The sequence below is a fragment of the Rhipicephalus microplus genome, chromosome X (genome assembly GCF_043290135.1).
Source record: "Rhipicephalus microplus isolate Deutch F79 chromosome X, USDA_Rmic, whole genome shotgun sequence".
NCBI lineage: Eukaryota > Metazoa > Arthropoda > Arachnida > Ixodida > Ixodidae > Rhipicephalus > Rhipicephalus microplus.
Window position 1 is genome coordinate 165,480,003 of NC_134710.1, and position 26,779 is coordinate 165,506,781.

The 26,779-nt window shown below is 41.5% G+C and overlaps 1 protein-coding gene across 1 annotated transcript in view; it reads left to right on the forward strand.

Annotated features, from left to right (window-relative positions):
- Positions 1–26,779, forward strand: part of Glg1 (Golgi apparatus protein 1) — a 120,813-nt gene that overhangs the window by 11,686 nt on the left and 82,348 nt on the right. The window contains exons 2-5 of the mRNA XM_037428514.2: positions 3,994–4,032; positions 8,276–8,362; positions 14,573–14,782; positions 17,588–17,833. Coding sequence (XP_037284411.2) covers positions 3,994–4,032; positions 8,276–8,362; positions 14,573–14,782; positions 17,588–17,833 — 582 coding nt within the window. The remainder of the gene's footprint in view (positions 1–3,993; positions 4,033–8,275; positions 8,363–14,572; positions 14,783–17,587; positions 17,834–26,779) is intronic.

Genomic DNA, 26,779 nt, shown 5'->3' on the forward strand with positions numbered 1-26,779 from the left:
TGGACGACGGGTGAGAGCTCGTTGTTGTCGCAATTCGTCGTAGTTCTGGCACAGAGTTACCATTCCAGACACCGTGCCAGGAGACTTTGCAAGGAGCATTTGAAATACGTCGTCATCAACACCTTTCATAATGTGCTGGATCTTGGCACTTTCGCTCATTGCGGCATCGACGCGCCTGGAGAGATCGAGTATGTCTTCGATATAGGCGGTAAACGTTTCGCCAGCTTCTTGTGCCCGTGAGCGCAGGCGTTGTTCGGCGCGTAACTTCCGCACGGCAGGGCGACCGAAAACCGAGGATATTGCCTGCTTGAAAGTGGCCCAGTTTTCGAACTCGGATTCGTGGTTTGTGTACCACAGTTTCGCCACATTAGCCAAATAAAAGTTGACGGTGCTCAACTTAGCAGCGTCATCCCACCTGTTTGGTCCACTGACTTTTTCATAGGACGACAGCTTTTTCATAGGACGACAGCCAGTCCTCGACGTCCTGGTCTTCGGCGCCCGAAAAGATCGGGGGGGTCTCGCTGATGAACCGGGCCGGGGCAAGTAGCGGCCGCGGGAGGTGTTGTCTGTTGGGAAGCGTCAACTTGCATGGTGACGGCAGGGTGCAGGATAGGAGTTCCAGGGTGTAGGTGATGTAGTTACCCAGCGCGATCCACCAAATGTAAAGGGGGTTTATTGAAGGACTGAGCAAGCGGGTGGTAGCTCTAAAGGAACGCAGGCGGACCCAGATGACGGTGCTTGATCGCCGATCTCGTGCCTTTTTCTTGTGTTGATGATAGCTGACCTGATGGTATCAACGTCTTTCTTATTCACTGCACATGTAATAAGCATTGCAGTCTTCCAAAGAGAAGTTCATGCAAAATATGGTGAAAAAAAAAATCAGATCAGCTGTTCGTGGAATGCAGGGGTGTACGCACCACAAATTTTTTCGGAGAGGGGGGGAGTCAACTATACTTTATGTATGTTCATGTGTGTGTGTGTGTGTGTGTGTGTGTGTGTGTGTGTGTGTGTGTGTGTGTGTATATGTATATATATATTATACACTCTCTCGTTGGCTACGCCCATGGTGGGATTTGATTGTAGCAAAGACAGCTGCACTTAAATAATTTGGAGAAGTGACTAAATTTAATCATTGCTTACTTAAGATCGAAATACTGTCTTAGTGCAATGATAAACAATTACTCTAAGAAGTGACTCAAAATATGTGACATCATTGGGAGCTAATCTCGTAACATCAAGGTAGCATCATCGTCTAGCTTTCATTATGATTTCTGTACACTAATCAATTGATGAAAATGGACTTTTTATTGTATTCTAAAAGTGTAATTTACCAATCTAGCCTTGCACAATAAAATTGATATGACCAATATGAACGCATGTACCATGCTTGACATGTTCCTCTAGTTGCTACGAAAGCAGTGCGGCTTCTCTTTGTAAAACTCATTTACCTCATAAGCAGTGTAGAATAGAGCGGGGACAAATAATAATATACGTACACCCATTTTCAGTGCTCATTATGGTGCACAGAAAAGGATTGGGCTTTGTAAAGCAAACTAAATGACCATATAGTGCAGTATCAAGGAACTTCTGCTAAGCTGCATTACATGCCGTTCTTAAGTGGAATTTGTAATCCTATTCAATTTGCAAAAGAGATACTTCAATTTGTCACTATAATTCATGGTATTTCATTTACACTAATATAATTGCACATTACGACCAGTTGTGAGTCTCTTTGCCACTTCCTTCAGTGTTAAGGGTACTGGACTTGCTACTCGCTGTTAACTACTGTCTGACTGAGTATACAACTTTGGCCACGCTGTACGTACAACTGGCCATATGCCACTGGTTATGTGACCAGTTTTGGCCAATCCCCCAATATGGGTGTAAACAAGGAGACCTGAATAAACAAGGAGGGGCAAGAAAAGTCAGCAGCAGAACATTGAAGTGAATTTCTCATAAGTGTTCTTTTTGCATTTCACCATCTGTCTAGCTTTCATATTCCTGGCCAGTTTGCCATAGTGGGTATGAGCCATTGATAAGGCAAACCAACCCAACTACTAACTAAAAGGCGGCCAGAGAGTGCATTAAGTGGAGAGTGTTCAGTTATGCAAATGGCAAAGGACATATTTAAGAAAGCTTTGTTCAGTCATTTATACATATGTGTGGGGATGCATTGATTTTTATTTAGTTTGTCTAAGTAGTTTATTGCAGCAAAAAAAAAGACCTTGGTTTAATGATTCAATGGGGACCAGTTTGTGCTTTTATGGTGTATTGGTGCAGTATGAAGCGTTGTTATAATCATGTTTTGGCCCACATGTTATCATTATGAATATCGTAAATTAATTGTAGATACTGACACTAAGCAATGTCTAACTGCAAAGATTTCGGGATCCATAGTCTGTAAAGAATAAAGTTAACTTAAAAACAAGGTCTTGATGCACATTAAATGTAAATGATCACTCAAGGCATGTTTGAAGAAGTGAATGGAAAACAGTAGTTTTTGTTGCAAGCTTTCCAAGTGTGGCCAGCTAAGCTGTGAGCTGCAGCTGTATTGCATCCTAACCTTTTTGAGGCTTGGGATGCAATGTGAATTTAGGTGACTGACATTGAAATCATCTATTTTTTTACCAAACAGTGGGACAATAAATAAAAATGTTTGCACTCATTACAGACATTGCAGGTACAGTTTGATTTTCTTATTGTGCAAGCAAGAACAGAAACAAAGACAGTGACAATGGTTTTAATACTGTAAATCGGATGTAGCATGGAGTATGTTCCACGTTTGTTGTTCAAGCCTTTATTCTCATCATCAGTTGGCTTACGGCAGTGAACAAAATACCAGCACAGATCTCCAGGTCAAGCTTGAATGTTTAAGATCTTCTCATGGCTGTCTTGTTTCCTTTTCTTTTTTAACTGAATGATTGCATAACCTCTCACTCCTGAGCACTGAAATTTCTTTCTTTTAAAGGAAAAGGTGGCAAGCAATCACTGTAGACATATTAAATTTCTAGTAACTGCTATTATGTTTGAATCATTTGGAATGGAATACAGTGTGGGTCTACTCTAAATAAGTTGTCAGATAGATATGCGAAGGAAACAGTTATGTTTGCTTTCTATCTAAACTCTAGAGAAAATGAGGTTGGGCATAGAGCTACTTATTGGTCTTTTCCAGATGGGAAGAAAAAAAGGGGTTCTCTGCTACTCTCTATTCTGGGGCAGTATTATGAAATGATTGTTATTGGCAACCCTGATAGATTTAATAAGCACCGGGCTCGTTAGCATCTGTGAATGTCATATCTGGCCTGCTGTCTCATTGCGGTTGGGCAGGACGATACCACTTTGACCCAGTGGTATCAAAGGGTCTGACTGTAGTCTTCTGATATTTTGCGAACGTAACTGTTTTGGTGAAAGTGATAGTCTCTGAATACCACCTGCTCTTGGCTATGAAAGCGATGAACATGCTGTAGCATTTCTGACAATCTTTTGTTTTGCTACCAGACCAGTAGCATGATCAGTTGGGTCTGAGCACATTTTTAGTACTTTTTTATGACTGGCATCACATCAACTGTCTGTGGATGCATTGCGAAGCCCCAGAAATCAAAAAGTTGAAGCAGCCAAAGTGAAAGCATTGTTTGAATTAAATGTCTTTAAACTGTCGTACAACTACAGTTTTGAAACTTATTAGATTTGCCTAAAGTTGTTATTTATTGGGGTTGAAAATTATTGCTAGTTGATTTCAGATATTTCTGATCAGAGGTTAAATGCTTCTTTCGTGCAGAGTCTTTGTCACTTGCAATGGTATTGCAGCCTGCTGCGTAGAACACTTGTTGATGAAATCGCACGTTTAATTGGGAAGCTGCATAGTGAAAATGCTGATGCCATATAATCATAAAGGAAATGTTTATAAAAGTTAGTTTTCTTACGTTTTGTTTTCATCATTTTAAAATTTTCAGGTATGTATTTGTGCTGACTGTTGTTTTTCTTTTTTTGCAGCGAAAAGAAGATGAAGGGCTGTCAGAAGCCTGTCATCATGTAAGTTTCTGATATTGTTAGCTTCATTCTGGAATTTTTTTTTGAAGAATAATACAGTAGTATTCATTAACCTTGTGACTGTGGCAATATTTTGTAATATTCAGTTCAGAGGTTTGGGTTTTTGCATACTAAGTATGTGTTGCTGCACAGACCATGCCTTATATTTCATCACCTATTCAGTTTTTAGGTAGAGACAGGACCGAATTATAATTGATCCTTTTTTTTTGCTTTCTTTCTATACACATTTGTGAGATGACAAAAAACAAAATAGTGACACACATAGATTTGCCCATGCTTTTCCTTATTAAGTTAGCTGTAAGGCTGTCAGATTTTTCAGCATGGTCAGAAAACGCTACCTATCGGTTGTCGAGACTCCTGAGAACACGCAAGCCAAACAAACATGGGGCAGCACGTGGCTTGGTATTCATTATTAGTTCGCAAGTCAGCTTGAAATCGCTCCCTCTTCTCTCGGCAAATGATGCCATATACCTAAACGTAAACAGTACCGAAGGCATATGTTTTAACTCCATCTGATGAAGCATGGGCCAAAGGCACATGCTTCATCAGATGGAGCACTCTTTACTTGCCTGTACTTGTGGTTTCCTCAAGAATTTATTCTGCGGTTGGGGCTTTGACATGCTCAGTGCATTTTCACAATGTTGACAGTTTGCCGTAGGCCTCATCTCATTCATGCACCATTCAGGTGCGAGGTCTGCACCACCACTATAATTGCCAAAGTTGCTCGACCCTGTCAAGGCCCCATCCTCGGATGTAATGTCACTGCATTTCTCTTGCATTAGCTGAATGGACTCTGACATTTATTTAGAAATCATTGTACTTGCATTCATTTTTCAAACTTTTTTCATCTTAAATATAGCTTAGATCTGTTAGAGGTTTCATACTTTATTGTCATCCTGGTCTGCTCCTTTCTTGTTTGTGTCTTTGCAACAGAAGTAACTAGCCCTATTTGGCTACCCTTTTCTATATGATATGTATGTTTGCTGGGAAGGTATCGGCTGAATGTCATGACTGCCATTAACAATGCAACTTAAAGTGTTTGCTTTTGTATATTACTGCCATTTACATGTGTTCAATGTGTGAGAAAGGCAATGCATCATTGTCATGTTTATGTAAATGCCACTTGTAAAAGGGCCACTATCTTTTGTACACCCAAAGCCAACAGGCTCTTGATGTATCATCAATTGCCGTTTCACTTTCAGATTAAGCAAAAAGGAAGTGTAGCTCAATAAACAATTGTATCGGGCCAGTTGGTAAGGATCCATCTTGCTAGAAAGCGCAGCCACTATTACAAAGAACACACAACAAAAGCGCTTGTGTTGTGTGTTCTTTGTAATAGTGGCTGCGCTTCCTAGCAAGATGGAAGTGTAGGTCATATTTATGTGGGAATACTGTTGTTTGCATATGGGTGAAACACTTGTTCTTAATAACTTTCATTGGTTTTGGAATACATGCTTAATTATTATTATTTACCGCAAGGTTAAGCTTGGCAGTAGGGTTTAACCCAATTCTTATAAAACCTTTTCGGGATGCAAAAAGGAGTATCTATTATGTTTTAGGAAATGGGCCCCATTCAATACTCTCACAGTATCATAAAGAGCAATGAATTGGGCTAGGTGGTGGCTGTGCATGGTTTCTTCTTGCGCTGTATACTAAAAACAAGAACTGGACAGGGACATGAGAACATCAGATGGTGCGCAAGTTGTAAGACTGCACACCACCAGTGGTCTTCATATCTAGGTCCCGTTCTCATTTTTAGTTCGCAGCACAAAAAGGAACTATGTTCCTAACCAAGTTTAACTAATGTTTGTATCCAGTCTTTTATTCTGAATTATTAGGTAGCATATTAATTTCTGGTTGCTTCATTCACTAACCATGTTTTCTCCACTCGTGCTGCTGTCCACAGTAGTGCGAGATTGACTGCTCTTTCTTTGCTATTACTGCATTATTTAGGTATGAGGCTCTAAACATGTTGATTAACTGAAACCACCACAAAATGCAGACTGATCAATATCAGTCTGCTTATACTGATCAATATCACTCTGCTTACACTTATCAATATCAGTATAAGCGTGCTGCCGCAAAGCACTCCAAGGGGACGTATATGTAAAGTACTGTGCCTTATTTGAGACCATACAGTGAGGTCAACCATCAAGTGTTTCTTCTAGAGTTGTGCGAATAGTGAAATTCAGGGTGTGAAGCAAATTAGAATGTTGAAGCGTGAGTGCAAATTGAATTGAATATTTTTTGAATATTTCTAGAAAGTTTTTCTAATAGTTTGAAGTGAAATTGTATGAAAAAAGTTGGGGAATTCCAAAGCATATTGCTATGAGATATAGCAACATGATAGTTTATTTTTGCTAGGTTGATGAAGCACTTGCAGGGTGGTATTTCATAGTCTTATTGACAGTGAGGCAATGCAGAGGCCGAGTCGTATTAGTACATGATTTGGCGCAACTAAAGTGTTGCCAATAACACTTCACTCGTCAAAGGCAAAGATGCTATTTCCTCAGCCTCTCTTCCTCTATCAACCTTTGTAGGTTGATACAACTGATATGGTGGACAAGGGTGGGCTCCCTTGTCAGCCACATCAGTTTTGAGTTTGAAATCTACTTTGTAGACATTAATATATAAGGACATCTGAAATTTTTTATGCTAAAAATCTTTGGCATCTGATTTTTTGGACTTCCTGCCCAAATTCAGGTCCATAACAGCATTAATTAAGCCCCCACCTCTGTCATGTCTATCATTTTCATGTTGAAACCAGCATTTTTTTCAGTCATTAAATTTGAGAGAGACAGGGAGACAACTTGAAGTAAAGAATTTCACAGAGGAATGGCAGTTAGGCCATGCCTGTCTGCCACCTTCTCAGCTTGCTGTATGGCCCGGAGCTGCACTTCTAGGCTCGTATCGCGGAGTACACTTTGCCATGCATCTGGCGAGGCAGTGGTCAAGAGATCAGGCGGGGGCGGATTTTCGCTGCAGTCCCATAGTATATGAGAGAGGGAGGCGATGGAGCCACACTGTGAGCTATGTGGACTGAACAGATTGGGGTAAATGTGTGTGTATACCTGCGGGCATGGGAACGAGTGCGTTTGGAGGTGGCACCAAGCGATTTCTTGTGGCTTCGTGAGTTCGGGATGCGGTGGTGGTTTTGTTCGATACGTGAGAAGATATGCTGAGCGATTTCATGATGGGATATGAGGGGCTCGCCGATGTTCTCAAGGCTTGTGGGTCGGCCCACCACTCGGTTGATGAATTCTTGAGCTTGTTGGTGGGCGGCCTCTTTCCCCGGGTTCCCCCGGTGTGCACCGTAGTCCCAGACGAAAGATATGTGAGGCAGATCCTCGTCTTCGAGGGAGGCGAGGGACTGAAGAAGCTGTGAGGTAATGGGAGCGATCGCACCACGAGTGAAATGGGAGAAAGCGGTTTTCGAGATGCTGGGGATCATAGTGAACCCAGAGGACGTTGCGATAGCTATGGCTGCTTCCTCAGCTTTGGCGGTGTGGAAGGCACAGACTGAGCCGGCTACTCGCAATATTGTGTTGGTGTTGAGGGGGGTGCGAGTAGTCATTACGCTAAAAAGGCCACATCGGGCTGCCAGGAGTAGGCCTCGTGAGACTGTAGCCGAGCTTGAAAGGCAGGTTTGCTTCAATACAAGAGTGTGATGAGGTGAAGCATATTGAAAACCTGAAAGGGCCACTTTCAATCAGACTTTCGCTGTATTTATCTTTGGGAAGTTATAAGTAAAATTCTAGTGTGAATCTAATCGAATAGCTAGAACTATTTGAAAAATAATTGAAATTGCGAATATTCACTTACCTTAGTTTAAAGAACCACACGCTAAGCTGGAAACACATTGAGTGTTTGGTTTTTTATGAAAAAAAAAAAAACCTTCAATTTTCTGAGAAAAAATTTCAGTGGGATATTCGTGTTGCTTCACTTCGTTGTTCAAGTGCCTCTAATACAGAATTTGCAATTAGAGATTCAAACCACAAGAGGTTAATGTCATTTACTTGCCTGCATGTACTAAGATATTCAGTACTGCACTCACATGCTCATATAACTAATGCAAGTTTCTTTAATTTGTGGTCTGGCTAAATCTGTGTTGCCGAGTGTGCTTTTCTAGAGACTGCATCGAACTAAACAAACTTGTCACTATGTCTCAACAACTTTCACTCTATAGTTCTAGCATTATTGATGCCATTTTGTCTATCTGTTTCAGCTGCTCTGGATATACCGCCGTAATATAACTCAAGACAACCGCTTCAATGAGGCAGCATCAAAGTTTTGCCCACGGCTGATGGAAATGGTTTGTTCTTCTTCTCATAAGTTTTCTTGAAACATGTTTGCATGCAGGAAGCTGTTTATATTTGCCAACTTTAGTCAACTTAGTTAAACATTAGATAATGTTAGTACATGTATTGTATATGGCAGTAACAATGACGACCTTCTTGAAGTGGTTTGGAACGACCTCTTACGCTTGGTGAACAAGGACACACTGCAGAAAGCAGACACTGCTGTGAACAGTCAGCCGGATCTTACAGTCATGCACAACAAGGAGACTTTACAAGTAGAGCACAAAGTTTCCACTGTCTGAAGTACCCTTACTTATTTTGGAGGGCTGGCAAGGTATATGTAAACTGGTAGCGTAACTTCCATAGAAGCCCATGTATCCAGTAGTTGGTGGCTCGTTCCACCGTTGCCATCTGCATATGGAGAGGACAACTAACAGCTAGCAGACAATAAAAAATAAATTATGACGTCACAACCAGAAGCTGTTAAGACGTCGTGCATTTGCCCTACATAGGGCAAAATTGAAATTTTTTTAATTGGGGGGAAGGAGCTGACCTTTTACAAGCCGTTATAAATACGCGATTTTATTGTGCCTTATGGTTCTCTAAATGCATGCATGAGAGAAAAGAAAGACCAACAAGAAAGATTGAAGAAGCAAACTTGTTTTATTAGCCAAATGGTGTAATTGCAATTTACATAGAAAACTTCGCAGACAGAATTGTGACACAACTTTTCACGAGTACAGTAGCATAATAGTTCAAAAGCTCACTTTGCCCAATCGTGGAAAACCACTGCAGCGAGGCAGCAGCCTTGTGAATATAACTTTGGCAACCATAGAGTACAGCATCTCGTAGGTTAGCGTGTCGCATCCATCGGCAAAGGTGAGGGTACGCCGCCCTTGCGCCAGCGAAGGCACTCGTCAGTTACAGGAGTGGTTGTTTACTCATTCTGTGAGCTTGTTCAGCTATGAAATGTCACGCCAGTAAACAGCACATAAGCAAATAAATAAACTACGGAAGGTACGCACGAAGTCACCACATCACCACACAAAAGTGAGTGTTGCCTCGTTGACTCAGTAATGTGCTGAACTAAACTCAAGCTTTGATAGCAAATTGCCTGGATGTGCCCCCCCCCCCCCACCTTCATTTATGGCACTCGACCTAAAATTGAGGCTATTAATGATTAAGACAGATGTCGAATAAACCTTGAGTAAATGTATAGTTAACTTGGCATATATACAATTACGAGTATTTGAAAAATAATATTATATTGAGCTTTTAGTTTTGGTTATTTGACCTCTCCTCACCTAGTCGCACTTCAATTGTCGGCGGGCGTTGATGCCTGTGGCAACAGATTTTCGACACTTTTCATTACAAGTTTCTTGACCCATATAATTTTAACATCGGGCTGGCACAAATTTGATGTCATATAGCAGATTGCACCTATGAGTTAGATCACTGACAATTTTTAAATCAAGAGGGTCATTTGGATCAGCAGCGTTTCTCGTCATTGGGCGCCGCCACATGCAGGTGTGGAGCTAAATAGTGTGCTGTAGCATGGTCTGTTGTGCCTTTTTGCTTGAACCTATTACAGTGGACTCTCGATTAACAAAAATCTGGTAAATGGAATTGCTGCTTAAATGGAACAATTGTGTCTTATATGATTGGTTGAGTACTTGTAATCTGCACTCTTGTTCATGTCTCAGTAAATGAAACTCCTGTTAAATAGAATATACATACAGTTGGCTCTCGTTAATTTAAACTCAAAGGGACCTCTGGATATTGTTTGAATTATCAAAAAGCTTGAATTATCAGAAGTTCTCAAATATATGACTCTCGGTTAGGTGACGCTCCACATTATGGTTACGCATTGATATTAATACGTAAAAAATTTTTTAGGCGTTTTTAAACCCTAACTGCACGCAATGAACAGAAAGCACAGGTGTAAAGTCCGCAAGTTTATTGGTTGTTTACTGCTGATCAGACCTTTTAAAGAAATCATTAATTGCCAACTGCTCCTTTACTATATGTGCATTCAGCACAAAGCTCTCTATACCAGTTGAGAAGCATCACAGTTTACCATGCATGTGCTTTGTTTGATACATTTCTGTACTACTTTCCTTGAAGGCCTGAGGCGCTTATTTTCCGTTTTTAGACTGTTAGGATTATAAAGCACGCAATTTTTTAAATAGTAGTGGGAAACCAGCAGATATTTTCTGGTATAGAGGTGCAAATAGTATGAATTGACACAATGATGGAGTTGAAATAAGAGGCTTTTAAATACATTGAAAGAGTAGAGGGCCAACCAAAAATTTAGTTTTGTTTGAATTAACTGAGAGTATCAAGAATCAGAGTTTGAATTATCGCGAGTCTACTGTATTTATATTTTCCTAGTCCCTACAGGTTCCATTTAATAAAAGTCTACTCTATTTTCGAAGTTATCCTCCTTGACCCCCCTTCTTTGGATGCCCATGCGTCCAAGCTTTTGTTGTAAGGACCTTGGTGAAGGCATCTTGCGTGATCCCCTTCAAAAATATATTTTTATGGCCATTACAAACTTCACTTTCACTCTCATTATTTTACTGCAGTCGAAGCTGACTATAGTGAACTATATTCACACACAAAAATGCTTTCATAGGAATGCATAGGACAACTATGGTTACATCAAACATCAGGCAGTGTGAAATGCCCTTCCTAAAAAGTTGGCTTTCTCTCAAAAGAAGTTGACTTTTTTTTGCAGAAAGATAGCTTTCCTGCAGGCATTTGGGAGTGCAAGCTGTGTGATTAGGAGGGCACCTCATGAGTGAAAACTGCCACTTGTCGTCATGTGTTTTCTTCTGCGGTGCCTCTTTGTCGGTCGTCATTTGTTCTGTGTGATTCTCTGCTCCTTTTGTTATTGTGATAGCAGATGGGAAATCGAAGAACCTCCTGTTCTTTGCTAATGCGGTGGTGATCAATGTATTCGAACATGGAGAAATGGATTGTGACGTCGCTGTTGTGTACAGCATTTCAAAAGCGTATTGAGTGCAATAGTGAAGCACAAGGCCTACATCAGGCCAAGGTGGACCAAAGGCTGCCAATGCCTCACAAGTATGCATAGCTGTGTGCAAAGATTTTTCAGGCACTTTTTACATCTACATCATATTTTCTCACTTGTAGCTCACCTCTGGATGTGTACATGCACCCCAACTACAAACGGTTGAAACACGCAAGTTAAAAAAAAAAAGACTTCCCTTCTTCATTCACATTTCTATGAAGCCGCCTTTTCTGCATTATCCTGAAGCAGTGCCATGAGGCTAACTGCAGCAAACTTGTTTCGTTTTCAATTTTATACTGTACATGCAAATTCTGTGGGTGCTATCTATGATTATGTTGATAGCAACTGGGGCCCAAGCATGAGCAGTGGTTTCATTTATGCCGCATGTTTTCAGAACTGCGTTGTTGCCATCCATAATAGTGCATTAGGGAAACAGGTTTACCCTTTCAGGTGCAGATGCAGTGCTCTGCAGTTATGTTATGACTTTAAATGTAGACCATGCTCATGCTTTCAAAACTCCATGGATACTATGATCATGTGTTTAGCAACAATCGTTTCGTCCGCAGCAGATGCAGCACCCGGTAGCTCTTCATGACTTGGGGCAGTGTGAGCCCGATGTCATAGAACTCAATCGTGGTGGAAGTTGTTGAAGAGAAGAACTTCAGCCTCGGCCTGCATGCTGGCATAAAACTCACTTTCTACATTGAGATAGGCGAACAATCAGTTGCTGGCCATGTTACTTGCAGAAAGATTACAATCTTATGCACATGGCGGCAGTATATAATAAGGTGTGGATTCAGAGCACATTTTGGCTTCAGACATGGAAGTGTTGAGCCATGGTCACATTGTGAATTAAGTCACGACTGACAAAAATTGCTCCTTTTACACTGCTCTTACAAAAAATAAGTACTTGACCTATGTGGTCATCATGAAAATGAAAATGCGTTGATGTAATAGACACTTGTTTATTGTTGATGTTTTTTAGGTACTTCAGGTAATTCGTCATTCGGTTAGTTCAGTCACATTTTTTTGGTTTCATAAAATTCGAATCAAGTAGCTTTTTTCATATTCTCTGACACCCTCTTCTGTTGCTGCGTTTGTCTGGTTGATATCTGTTGGACAGAATCTGTTCAATTAACTTCTGCTTATACTTTAGATCTAGCTGAAAGATTCAGGTCTAATCACTTGTAACAGCATTAGAAGCCTGTCTTGAACTGTTTCACTGAGATCCGACTAGCATTAATATGCTCCATTCAGCACTAATGAACTTTTGGTAATCTGTCAAAGATGATATCAGAATGAATTTTTGTGGACTTACAGCAGCTCATGCAGAATGCTTAAAGCTTTCACTGAAGTAATCAATCGGTGCCATTCCAATGTCCTGTCACAATCTATCTCAGGTACGCTTGCAAGGGACTGGATCGAGAGAGACGGGAGACGGGCATGCCAAAACAAACACACTTTATACAAAGGACAAATGAAGCGAATACACAAAGTTAGCGCTATAACACTAAAAAATTAACTAACAATTTATGTACACATCAGTCCGCTACGGACTGAAACCAAAACTAGCTGCAATCTGCATTAGAGCCAACTCTAGCCCAAGCCGCTAGTATTAAGCCAACATGGCATATTAGTAACGAAACGTTCTTACAGTTCATGCCGCGTTGCCATGTCTACTCGGTGCCCTTGCCGTATCGAGGGTTCGTTGATGCTGTTGTCAACGTCTTCCCAAAGTTCTTACAGTCATCATCCTCTTTTGCAAACAAGCCACTTAACCTCGTTTGCCAGTTGGTTCTGGTCTTTGTCGTCTTCTCTGACTCAGTTAGGCTACGCCTAACTTTTCAATGTAATGACTGTGGTGCGGGCCGCATCCGTTCTGGCTCGAAGCGGAGGAGCTGTGGGCCCACCAGGAACTGCGGTGAAAGGTTGCGGCAAGTCCGGGCAGCCTCACTAGAGTCTTCTGAGATCGACGGCCGCTTTCCGAGCCTCTTCGCCGACAACATCAGAACCGGGCAGCAGTACTTCCTCTGTCGCTCCAGTGATGCTGACGTTCCTGATCTTCGCATTTCGAAGCCCCAATGCACAGTGATAGCTCATCCTCCGGCATTTCCCATTACGGCTCGGGTTGCGTGCCATGAGCCTCTCTGTCCAATCTCGTGCGTAAATGTGCACCATCAGAGGTCTCGTGCACATGCGCCGCATTTCAGCGCCTGGCATGTGCCTCGGGCCCTTTTACTCATGACATGTCATTAAAGGCTAATTCACTGATGTCATGCCCAAGTGGGGCAGTTTTTTACCCATTTACCATGGTTTCCAAAAAAACATGCCTGTCTTTGTCCTTCAGTGAATTGCTGCCTCTTTAGAATTCTTGAAACCAGTAAGAAATTGTTGGGCATGGAAGTTCAAGGTTCCCAAAAACCTGTGGCTTTTAGCTTTGTTTGAATGGCTTTTAATGTAATAAGAATAATTGTACCAAAGTGTTCTTTTTCCAGCTTCATTAGTGATATGAATGCTGAGCTAGCAGTAACCAACATTGCCCTAGAAGAAGCAGGGCAATTTTAAATTTGCATAGGGTAATCAGAAAAGGGGCTTCTATTTCTAGTAGTCATGTTCCATGGAAATGTAACAGTGCATTTTAACAGTCTATCTTGAAGCTTTTGTAATTAATGTGACATGAGCCCTTTCTATATCCCTTTGAATACGTGTTCTTCAACTTCCCAACTGAATTGACCGTGCCCTATTCAGTAGTTTTTCTACTGTTTACACCATCTATTGTCTTTCCTTGATCGTATCCTCTTTCTTAAGTAAATGAAGTGGATGACATTTGTATGCTTGTACTTTTTTTTGCCCCGTTTCTATTCTTACATACTTTACTGACTGCAACCTTTTCTGACATCACAGTGTCTTTTTTTGTGTATATTTTGTTGTACTGAATTGAGTTTGTTTCTACTCTACACCCCCTTTATTGTTATGTTTTTTGTGCATGTGGATTTTTCAAGTGCTATTTACAGTCATTGCTGCTACTTCACCTTAATACTATGGTAAAAAGCAAAGCAATTCAATGTAACACACAAGAATAAAATATTGTAATCATTACTATTATCTGGCTCTGTCTTTTTTTCTCTGTTTAAGGTGAGGACTCACTCTTAATATCATATGGAACTCTGCTTCATTTCCTCTTGCACAGTTTCCTCAGTGTGTACCTGGCGAAAAGGGACAGCTTCTGGCGTGTCTTATAGACCACAGTGAGAACGCAACAGAACCGGAGTGCCACACTTTCTTGGAGCGCATGCAATCAGTGGTCTTCTCGGACTATCGTCTTGTGTACAAATTCACGGATGCTTGTGACTCGGATATTAATCGATTCACTTGCGGCCGAATACCAAAGAGCCCTGATGTAAGTAAACTTTTTTTTGCATTTCAAGATAAGGTATCTTGTTCACTCTCTGTCTGTTTCATTGTTTATAATTTATTTAGGCTACGTGCCTCTGGTAGAGAAGGCTTAGCTGTTTGAGGGGAGACAAATTTTTTTGTGGAAACATTGTCTTTTGTGCTACTTTCCGTTTTGCCGGGTTGTACTCATAGCATACCCCTAGTGTGGTGCCCATAACATATCTCTATAAGAGCACATACATATATTTTAGTAGATATTACATTAAAGGGCCACTCACCTGGTTTGACAATTTTGAGCTGACGAGCGCAATGCATTCATGGGGCATTCACAATCACGTCTGCCAAAATTTGCAACGCTACGTGCTGCAGAAATAGGTCAAATTTCAAGATGAACGCTGCTTTTCTTCTTTTCACTGGCGCATGTCTAGAGAATGAGGGCATGACGTAGACGTAGGAATTGCCCTACGTAGACGGCAGTGCTGTAGCGTCGGTCCTTTACGTACGTAGGCAACTGTTCTCTGATGTGGTCAACAGTAGCACGTAACATGGCAAAAATTATTTAACATTACATGTGCAGTTTGTGTAGTTTGTTGCTTGAACAGGTAATAAAACTTGAGATAAATGAGGAGACACAAAACAGGAATGTGTGCGTCTTTCTTTTTTTTTTTCGTGAATTTCAACGAGATTCGGGGTAACATGCCTGCGTTTTGCATGTGTTCCCATCGCTGCGGTTAGTGCATTGAGCAGACGCCAGCCCTGGAAACGAAATTAATGGCCCTGCAAATTCATCAACTCGATACGTTCATCTATTCTAGTTCGTCTAAACCACAATCTCCAAATGAGCTTGCACCGAGGCATCCATCCAGCAGAAACAGGCAGTAGATCACTAAATAACGCTGGTCAACAAAACAACGCCTCTCGCATCTTCGGCGATCGGGCTTGCTCGGAGACATCATGAGCACGTGACCGTTTGCTCGGATGCCAGAAAGGTTAGGGAAGAGATTTGGCTTGTGAAGGCTACGTGGGGCGAGCAGCAAGGGTTTCGAGCTTTCCTCTTTGCATCATCCTTTTGCACTGCTTCAAAATACCAGTTTTCTCAGCTCGTAATGAACTGATTGAAACATTTTTGTGGCATAATGCTCTTAATTGGACATACAACAACCATGGTCTAACTAACATTTGTTATGAGGCCTGGTGAGTGGCCCTTTTTTTTTGCATTTTCAAGGCATGCTTTAATTCAAACTTTACATCTTTTCACTGAGTTTCATTGAGCTCAGTTAAAGTGTCACAAGTTTTTGTTTATCTCAAAATAGCCTTTTTTTGGTGGAGATTGAGCCAACGTGTGTGTGTGCTGTATGCTTTTGCTAGAGTGCATGTTACTGGGAAACGTACAGTCGTCAGCACCTTTAACTCGAATGCTCCGACGCGTGGCCTTGGCTCGCTTGGACTGAGGTCAGCGCCAACCAAGTGTTGAAAATGATATGCTTTCTACAGTTAAGGATAGATGTAGGGCGTGTCGGTTTCACTAGTACATTTCCGTTTCCAGTCTGCCTGACCGGCGGGCCGAAGGCAGTCACTTCGTATTCTGTTTTCGCCACATTTAGCTCGTGGCTACGTTATCGCGTGCACTCATGGGGTTTGTTGTCTTATACTTATCTCGACAATGAACCATTGCGTGTGACAGCTTTCAGCTTACGCACCTTTTATGTTTGAATTCGCAGCTACTACTCAAAAGAAATCACATGTACAAAAAGCAGAGCAGACGCACGTTCAAGGTGTTTGTAAAAGTTTCACTGTAAATCTGAAATGCAGTGGTGTTGTTATGTTCGGATTCAATCATTTTTAGACAGCATGAATTGAACTGTTCTCGCAATTTAGAGTGTGCCTTCCTGCTTGGTTCGCGCTGCACGGAAGATGTGGTCTTGGAGCACAGTATTCGTGCCAACCGAATACCCGAGGTGGTAATATCCGAGGTTTAGCGTCTCAGAACCTAGATTTGATTATGACATAGGATGGCAGTTTAGGCTTTTATGCGATAACTACGCATGAAAATTGCTTGGTTTGCATTGTATCTATGCATGTTTCTTGCTGAGAGCACGCACAAGCATTGCGCTCCGTACGACAACTTCCGTGCAGTGTGAACTGAACAGAAAGGCACACTCTAAATTGCGAGAACAGTTGAATTATTGAACTGTTCTTGCAATTTATTTACATGAACAATGCCACTGCATTTGAGATTTATTTATTGTGCAACTTTTACAAATGCCATGAATATGCATTCGCTCTGCTTTTTATACATGGGATTCCTTGCTGTGAATTCAAACTTGTAAGGCGCGTAAGCTGTCGCAGACAATGGTTCATTGTCAAGTTAAGCATACAACAACGAACACGATCGGTGCGCGCGATAATGTAACCACGAGCAAAACGTGGCGAAAACAAGATGCGAAGTGAGTGAATTCAACCCGTCGGTCAGGCAGACTGGAAAAGGAAATTTGCGTATGAAACTGACGCACGCTACATCTATTGTTAACTGCAGCAAGCATATCATGTTCAAAGCTTGGTGGCGCTGACCTCAGTTCAAGCGCGATGCATCAGAGCGTTCGAGTTAAAGCTGCTGACAGCTGTACATTCAAATGGTGAGAGTACCTTATTTGAATTTCGGTAGTGGGTTATTATATTCTCTGCCTGCACTCTAGTCAATCTTATTTCAGCACTCTTTGTACTACTGTTAACTATGCTGAATTTTCAAAATAAATTAACTGGTATATATGATTGCACTTCTGTTTCATACTTTTTTTTTTGGACATAGGAGCGCCATTCGCAGGGAGCAACACTTGAGTGCTTATCACGTGTCATCAACCAGCTTCAAGATAATTGTCGTCGGGAGTTACTGCACTTAGCTCGACTTCAAGGAGAAGATTTCCATTTGGATCGGCCACTCTTCTTTGCATGTCAGGAAGACAGAGACCGCCTGTGTCCTCATGTGGCATCAGGGGAAGGTCGCATATATCGTTGCCTTCTGCGCCACCGCTCTAGCAGAGAAATGAGCGAACAGGTGAGTGTAGCAGATAGGTTAGTGTAGGATGTAAGCCCTACTCAGTGCCATTTATGCGAAAGAAAGAAAAAAAAAGAGCTCTACGTTATCTTAATGCATGCTGGTGGGCTTATGCGAATAGTGAATTTTAGGTTCGAAGTGAATAGTGGTTTTGATCGAATAATTTCGAATCGAATTTTAATAGATTATATGATGTATAAAGAAAAATGGGCATATTTATCATGAGCTAACTAAACTCTGCAATATTTTTAAAAATTGAAACAAGGCCTCTATGCAAGTGCTTTCTTTTTCGTCCTATTCAAAGGAAGCCGACACAACTTTGAGAAGTAGCAGCATTTGACTTTCAGTAGGATACAAGTGGTAATCTGCAAAATACGTAACATTATTCATTACAGTTAGTGTGTATAAGTCGGCAAAACAAGCTTTTAAGTGGCCAGACTCATCTTAGACATTTTTTTGTTTACTTCTTCAGTGATCTTGATCATACTGCACATGCTTATGCAGTTGTTGCTGCTGGTTTTGAATATGTAATTACTTTCCTGTAACTCATTTTGAACCTGAGATAACTGTTCACTTTCTATTGTTTAAGGTCGCCATACAAAAGTGCTTAATTAAAAGTGATATTTAAGATATGGCAACATACACTAATTACTAGAGATTAGAAGCATGTAATAGTTTTTTGTTTTTTAGACTTTCTTAGTTATTTTATAGCAAAATGAACTTTCCATTTTCAAAAGCAGTTGGTATTGTGTTACACTTTTGATAAGTAATTAAGAAGTTTTGTGCTTGAACTTCTGCTTTGAGCTCGAACTTCTATACACGTACTGGTTTCTATGGCAAGAAGAGTTATTGTTGTACTTGCCCTAGCTGCAGAGATATTGAGGCCTCAAAATTGAACAGTCCTAAATTAATTTTTTTTGAGAAAAATGGAAGAAACTGATAACACCCAGTTTCTTCAAAAAACACCAATTGTGGTGTGCATGTTTTGCAGTGCTCATAAAGGTGCTCATAAATTGGTAATAGAGCTTTGGACACAGGTACTGGCAAATTGTAAAGAAGCCTCGTAGTAGGCTCTCCATTTTTTACAGGTTCTGCATTGTGCTAGCACCAAGACTCTGGGCAGTCAGAAAGGAATTACAAAAAAAATTACCACGTCCTAGTTGATAAAGATTTGCAGAGAGCTAGAAAAATATTTGCAGAAACCAAACATGTCAACTTTAAAAACTGAATTCTTTTGTCACTTTTCGATCCCAAAGACCAGTCTGCCCCCTTAAGCTTTAAAAAATGATCAATTGATTTAAGGATCATATGTTCATTTAAAGAGTTTTTCTACAGCCTTTCAAGTAGCCATAAAATGGATTCACTAAATAAGCTTATTGCCTCACGAATTAACCACCGCAAAAACTTTTAGAATCTGTCAAGTATGAGTGGAGTTTTGCGATTTGCCACATGCTGCAATTGTATTCTTCCTCTTGTCCCGATGAAAGCGCTGAAAGCAAAGCCGGGAGAGATGGCATGGAGAAAGAAAATATGTCACGTGAACGTCGTGACCTTGAGCATTCTTTCTCTCTTCTTTTTCTTTGAATACGTGGCTTTTCAGTGCGATCGCGCATGTACGCTTAGACAAGTCGCGGCCACCTGCAGCGGCCACAGTAATGACCGAGCGCCCCATGCTCAAATCAGCTAATGGCTGGTACAATGGCTGTGATGAGCGATTTTTGGCACTGTGGCATCATTTGCCAAGAGAAGAGAGCAATTTTCATCTGACTTTGAGAATTTATTGTGAATTCCTGGTCGGCGTGCTACGCTATAATATTTAGCTCATGTGTTCTCGGTAGCTTCGACTACCAATCGGCAGCATTTGCTGACCATTCTCAAAAAGTGTTGCAGGGCCCCTTTAAATTTTAAGTGGAGCTTTGCGGTAAAGCAAATTTTCTTTATATAGGTGCTTTCACGGCTTAGCATCGCTATACTGCAGCAAAACCACCCTTACAGGTAGTTACATTGGGACTAATATAGACATATTCGTTCATATGGAATACTTCGAAATATTCGGTCATTTAAATTCTTACAAAGCAAATTCAAACACTCTGCTATTCGTTCGAATATTCAAAGCATTTGAATTTTCGCACAAGCCTACATGCTGGTATTCGCAAATCGTCACTGATATGGTTGCTGGTATGGCAAGTGCACATTCTGATCGTGAAACACTTCTCCAGATTTTGTGTAATACTAAATGAGTGTGCATAGAACTGAGTAAAACAGGTCATAAAATTAAGCTAGGCCATGCAGTTTTTGATAATCCAAGTAATAACTCAGGTGAACAATTCACTTGTTGAAAAAGGGCCAGCCCAGCTAGAGCCCATGTTTCAACAAGCTGACTTGTATTTATTATCACTTTAAGTCTCCCTATTTCTGTCACAGCATTTTTTTTGTTCAAAGTGTTCAGTCACAATAACTCTGGAGAACTTTTTTTCTTGCAATTACTGTGACTTAATTAGTGCTGAATGTTGCCCATTTATTTGTGGTACTGCATCCTGATAAAAATAAGCATGCTTAATATAGGGAAGCATTACTGCATACTTCACAAGTTGATGTAAATTGATGGCCGTGACCATTAGCAGATACTAAAAATTGTTAAATCTTATTTTGATAGTTCGCAAAGAAGGTATCGGTACAACATTTTAAAGTGCTGTTGAGAATACCTGTGATAATAAATACTATGAACAATTTTTCATCCATGTTTTTTCTCACTTAGCCAAATTTCTTAGTGCTAGGCCTTGCCATATGGAGTATATGCAGTGACTGTATGTCTTTTGTGGTTCAATTGTAAATTTCAATTTCTTTTTGTAAATTGTTAATTGGTTGAAAAAAATCTTATCTTTATAAAAATATTATTTGCAATAAACATACATAATTAGGTAAATTCAGTTGATTAGCAGTAACTGCATGAACAAAAGAACATCAAGTGCACACTATATGTCTCGATTTGTTCTTATTTTAGAGACATTACATTGAATTTTGTCAGTATAATCAACACCTGTGTACGAGCTGGTATTGAAAAGTTTTTAGACAATGAAAAATGCGTACATATAGTTATCTCAAAGTATAGTTTACTTCTATGGAAATATAGCATTCCTTTGTTTCAACCACATTTGGAATGTTAGTCCACTTCTTTTAATGCGCTAGGTACTTTTACAATTCACTATGCATCTCTGCAGTAGTTTAAAAACAGTCACCTTCAAGCTGGATGTTCAATTTCGTGATTAGGGCAAAGTCCTCAGGAGACAAATCTGGAGGGTATGGCACATGTAAAAGGGACCTCACCTTGTGTCTAATGAAATACTCGGGAGGATAGATCTGCAATAGTTTAAAAACAGTAGCCTTCAAGCTGGATGTTCAGTTTTGGGAATAGAGCAAAGACCTCAGGAGACAAATCTGGAGGGTAGGACAAATGTGACAACATCACCTTGTGTCTAATGAAAAACTCGGGAGAATAGATTTTTGACAAGAGGTATTGTGGTGATGGGCCATCCAGTATTTTGTATGCCACAGATAATCGCATGCCATAGGTGTTGTCGCTTTTGCTGAATATTAAGACCTGCAGTCGGAACTCAATAATGACAGGCTGATTACTGGAAAGGAATTCTCGATGCACAATGCTGCAAATCTGAAAGAAAAAAGAGAGAGAAAGAGAAAGGGGGGAGACGAGAATGCATTTGATTGAATTCTGCACCTACCTCGTCTTTCTTGCTTGTGGGGATGATGGGCTTTTTTTTTATAAGGAGATTGATGCTGCAGCCCAGACTCATGCCCATAAAGTCCAAGTTGCATCACTAGTAGTGATCCCAAACATGAATATTGAGTTATCTATTGCAAACTTTTGGAGTTTGTGGCAGACTTTGATGCTATGTTTTTTATGCTCCTGGATCAGCAGCCCTAGGGACAAATTCAGCAGTCATATGATGCATGTTCAAATCACTTGTAACAGTTCACTGGACTATTCTGTATGACAGATTGATAATGGAAGCAGCGTGGATTGCTTTCTGACAATCCTTGAGCATAAGTTGCTTGTCCATGACTACTGCTGTGGTGTTCCTTGGCTAAGCCTGGCATTTGCATTGTTAAACACATCATCATACATAAGTTGCGAATAGTTGTCGACATTTCGCAGTGTTGAGCTCTTCTAATATAATCTTCATTTCTTGTCATCTTCCTGGATATTCTTGTGCTCTTAAAGGGGCCCTGCAACACTTTTTTCAGCATGGTTAGAAAACATTGCCGATCGGTTGTAGAGGCTCCTGAGAACGCACGAGCCAAACATCATACCACTGCATAGGATTCGACCTGGAATTTACCATAAATTCTTAAAGTCGGCTAGAAAACACACCCTCTTTTCTTGACAAATGACCCCATATAGTACTCACAGGGACCATGTTATTATAAGCGTGAAATCCCTGGACATTGACTGATTTTGAGCAATGTGAGCTGCATAATTACCGTGGCTGCCTCAGAATGCCACCACATGCCTGCATGTGATCACTCTGAAAATAAGTTGTGTGTTCGGGGGGGGGGGGGAGGCGAAAGTTTTTCAAGGTCATTACGTGCACTTGTGAAGAGACGCATCTTCTTGCCTCCTTGTCATCCCCTTCTCTGTGAAGCCTTCAGCATGTTTGAGAGTATGAAACAAGAATGTGCTTGAAGCGTGTCACAGATTCCTGTAGCTGTGCTTGCACTTGATAAATTCTGCCCCATTGTGATGGTCTTGTGCAGGGGTGCAACAGCTGTGCCAATTGTGCCAAATTGATACAATTCCCCATTTTTTCATCGAGCTGCACAAAAATAACAAAATTTTCCCAAATTGTGCCACACTGTGCCATAATGTCCGACCAGGCTAAAAATTTTCTCAGTTGTGCTAATTTCAGTGAGAAATGGAGGCTACGTTGGCCACCTGTAGTTGGCATCATCAATTAATCCAGGGATCCAGGAACACAGACCCTAACTCTTAACCACTGCTAAGCCAGGACCTCGCGAAATGCAATCGCTCTGATAAAGTAACAACGCCGCGTGCCCATCGGTCCGCTGACCGCTGCTGATATCTATCGGCGGGACGACGCAACTTGACAAAAATGCGTTGCTGTAGCCAGCAACACTTTGCGGGTCAGCAAATGCGATCACGGCATGCTCGGTTAGCATATGCCGCTATTAATACGCATGAACAAACTTGACAGGCTGCGAACGCCGCCTTTGCTGGTGACCACAATGGTTATCAAAGCAATGGCACATACGATAGATGTGCGTTGCTGTCGCTGGGCCAATGGGTGCATTCTGGTGTTACCTTATTTAGTCAAACACGCCTTTCAAGCGAGCCGAAAAGTTGTGCTCTAATCTTGACTCAATCGTCAAAATAAAAGAGGAGGGGGGAAGTTCAGCAGTTCGAAAATTTCTTGACCTTGTTCTAACTAGTGCAGAATGCCACTTAAGCCACCTTCACCCCATAGTACACGGGTGGCCTTCAGAAAAGCATTTTATTATTTGTGATTACTTATGCGTGTATACGGCACATAATTGTCAGTACTACCGTATTTTCTGGTTTGTAAGTCGCACCTTTGTATAGGAAGCACCCCACTATTTTCGCACGTTTTCACGAATAAATTCATCATAAGACGCACCTCTTTTCTGCGTGTTCAGCCCAACTGAGTATAATTCAGCATGCGCTTAGTTTCAGATGCATTGTACTTACCCATTCTGGATCACTCGCATTCCCCTAACCCTTCAGTAAAAGTTCCACAGGTTACAGCAAAAAGGCAACAATCAGGTGCTTGTAAGCAGAAAAAGAATTTATTCTTCACTGTGCATTATTGAAAAACCATCAAAGGCCTTATCCTTCGGTGCGCTGTCGAACAGTTTGGCCAATTCACTAGGCAGGGTCGCAGGGACATCATTGTAATCTTCCAAGTTGCTGCTGTCACAATTGCTGGCAGGTGCAGATGCCACAAGGCCAGCTTTTTGAAAGCCTGCAGCTATTGTGGGCATAGACATGGTATCCCACACTTCGTCGAACTACTTGGCCACTTCGCCAAACGTTGCATGTCTCAAGCGTCCAGTGGCCGTAAAGCTGTGGTTGCCGTCGGTCATCCAGCTTTGCCACAAACGGTGCAGTACAGCTTTGAAACTGCGGTTGACAGAGATATCCAAAGGTTGCAGAAGCTTTGTCATACCGCTTTGTATGACTGCAGCCGTGCAGTTGACAGCCTTCACCCTTTTAAGTGTTGCGTCGGTAATATGTGCACGCATGCTGTCCACAACAAGCAGACCCTTCTTTTCATGGAAAAAGCCATCTGGGTGTTTGACAAAACATTTTTCAAGCCAAACTGTCATCATGCTTTCATTCATTTGTCCCTTTTCGTTTGCCTAAATGATTACACCAGAAGGGAAGCTGTCGCTCTGCAGCGTCTTCCACTTAAATAGAAGCATTGGTGGCAGTTTGATTCTGTCAGCACAGCAAGCTAGGATGACCGTAAAATGTGATTTTTCGTGCCCGGTTGTTCGCAGCAGCACTGACTTGTCACCCTTCTGCATAACAGTTCGTCCCATAGGAATGTCAAAGTCAATGGAATTTCGTCCATGTTGACTATGTGATCTTCCGATATCTCGCTTTCGTCCGCCTGCTTCTTCAGTAACGCTTTGAACTTCTCCAGGTTTTAAACGAAGTCTTCGGGCAGCTTTTGACAAACTGTCGTGGCTCTGATGCTCAAACAGTTGCGTCTCATAAATGAGAACCACCAAGAAGGATCACCGACAAAACTGACAGCTCCCATCTCCTGTGCCCATGTGTGCGCTTTGAGGCGCAACTGCACAGTAGACGGTCTCCTGCCTTCACCACGTTGTTCTAGTACCCAAGTGCGCAGATGGACCTCAAGTTCCGGCCATCGGGCTTTCAATCCTCGGTCAGCTTTCTTCGTGCTTCTCATAGCCCTAAGCTTCTCCTCTGACTTACGCCGATGGCCCACCATCTTTTCAGTCACACCAAAGTGTCGTCCAGCAGCAAACAAACTGTCGTGGCTCTGATGCTCAAACAGTTGCGTCTCATAAATGAGAACCACCAAGAAGGATCACCGACAAAACTGACAGCTCCCATCTCCTGTGCCCACGTGTGCGCTTTGAGGCGCAACTGCACAGTAGACGGTCTCCTGCCTTCACCACGTTGTTCTAGTACCCAAGTGCGCAGATGGGCCTCAAGTTCCGGCCATCAGGCTTTCAATCCTCGGTCAGCTTTCTTCGTGCTTCTCATAGCCCTAAGCTTCTCCTCCGACTTACGCCGATGGCCCACCATCTTTTCCCTCACACCAAAGTGTCGTCCAGCAGCACGGTTACCGTTTTTAAGCAGAAACTCATCCACTATCAACCTGTACTTTGACGTGTAGCTTTTCTGCTATTGCCGAGGCGACATGGTGAACCCGGACACACTAACTGGACAAAGCGGAGACGGCGACTCAACCGTCGCAGCACAGCTCACACCACGTGACCACACTGGCGAAGGATGGCTTGACTCCGCTTGGCTCGTATCGGCATCGATGGGGATTTTTCTTACTATGGCCTTGCAAGTGCAGCAGCGCCTTGGCTGTCGGTCCTCGACTACAATAAACGGTCTGAAAATGCTCTAAAAGGGCAAAACAATAACAATAATAATATAGTGAAATAAAAAAAAAACATTGTGACTTGCTATTTCTAAATTTATTGCTTAAAAATTTGGTAACTCGTGCAAAGCACAATAATTCCATTTTTTTTTCTTTTTTTTTCCAGTCTCGCTCGCTGTTTTGTAACCTGAATCTTGATGTGCCAGCTTCAATTGATTGCTTGACAGTCTGGCAATCGTTACCGCAGTTTAAAAATAAAAACAAATAGCTTCAGTTCCAAAGTGAATGGGAACAAAAATATATAAGTCGCACTTTTGCATAAGATGCACTGGGGAGAAAATTCAGAAAAAAACCACGTCTTATACTCCAGAAAATACGGTAATATGACTGCTGACGTCTAAGAAAGTTACTGGCAATTATTTAGACACTGTATGATATTGCTGGAGCCCTACAAAATCAAAGAAAATGTGTGTCACCTCTTTTTCCTTTTTCGCCACCTCTACTCCTCAGTTTTACGAATCTCCCAAATTTCAAGGTCGCCAGCTTGGCAAATTCACATTTCAATTTTCAGAGCCTGTCAAAGGATTTGACAGGCGTAGCAAATGCCAATGTGCATCTCATGATTGTTTACTGAGTACTGGTTCAAAATACTACTTCTATTAAAATAGCAGTGTTCATATTCACTCTGCAGGATTTAGAGGACGTAGAATAGTTCGTGCATTTTTTAGATACTTCTTTTTCATAGCGCTCCAATGTGGTCTTTTGTAATTAAAAATGAGTGTTCTTTTCCCCGTGACCTGCTGCAAATTTGGATTTTTGTGCTTAAAAAGTAACATATTGCTGCTCCAAAAATTGCTCCAAAATTCTATTTCGGCTGTTGCACTCCTGCTAGTGGTTATGGTGCTGTACAGCTATCTCGGAGGTTGCGGGAACTAAACCGGCTGCAGTTTCTTTGATGAAGACGAAAAGGCCCGTGGGCTTAGATTTAGGTGCATGTTAAAAAAACCCAGGTGCTCGAAGTTTCCGGAGCCCTCCACTACGGCATCTCATAATCATATCTTGGCTTTGGTGTGTTAAATTTCAGGTATTATTATTACTTGACGTATTCTAAATAAAGTTTTGTGGCTCTCAATTTATGATGCAGTAAAGTCTTTTAATGAATGCATTAGACGTCTACATAGAAAGATGTTGCCAGGCCCCTTTAGTTTCCACGAAAAACACTTCAGTCAAGTTAAATCCTGCCAACCCACGACAGCATCTCTGTAAACTTGCGGTATCATATGCAATGTCTCGGCTGCAGATGTTT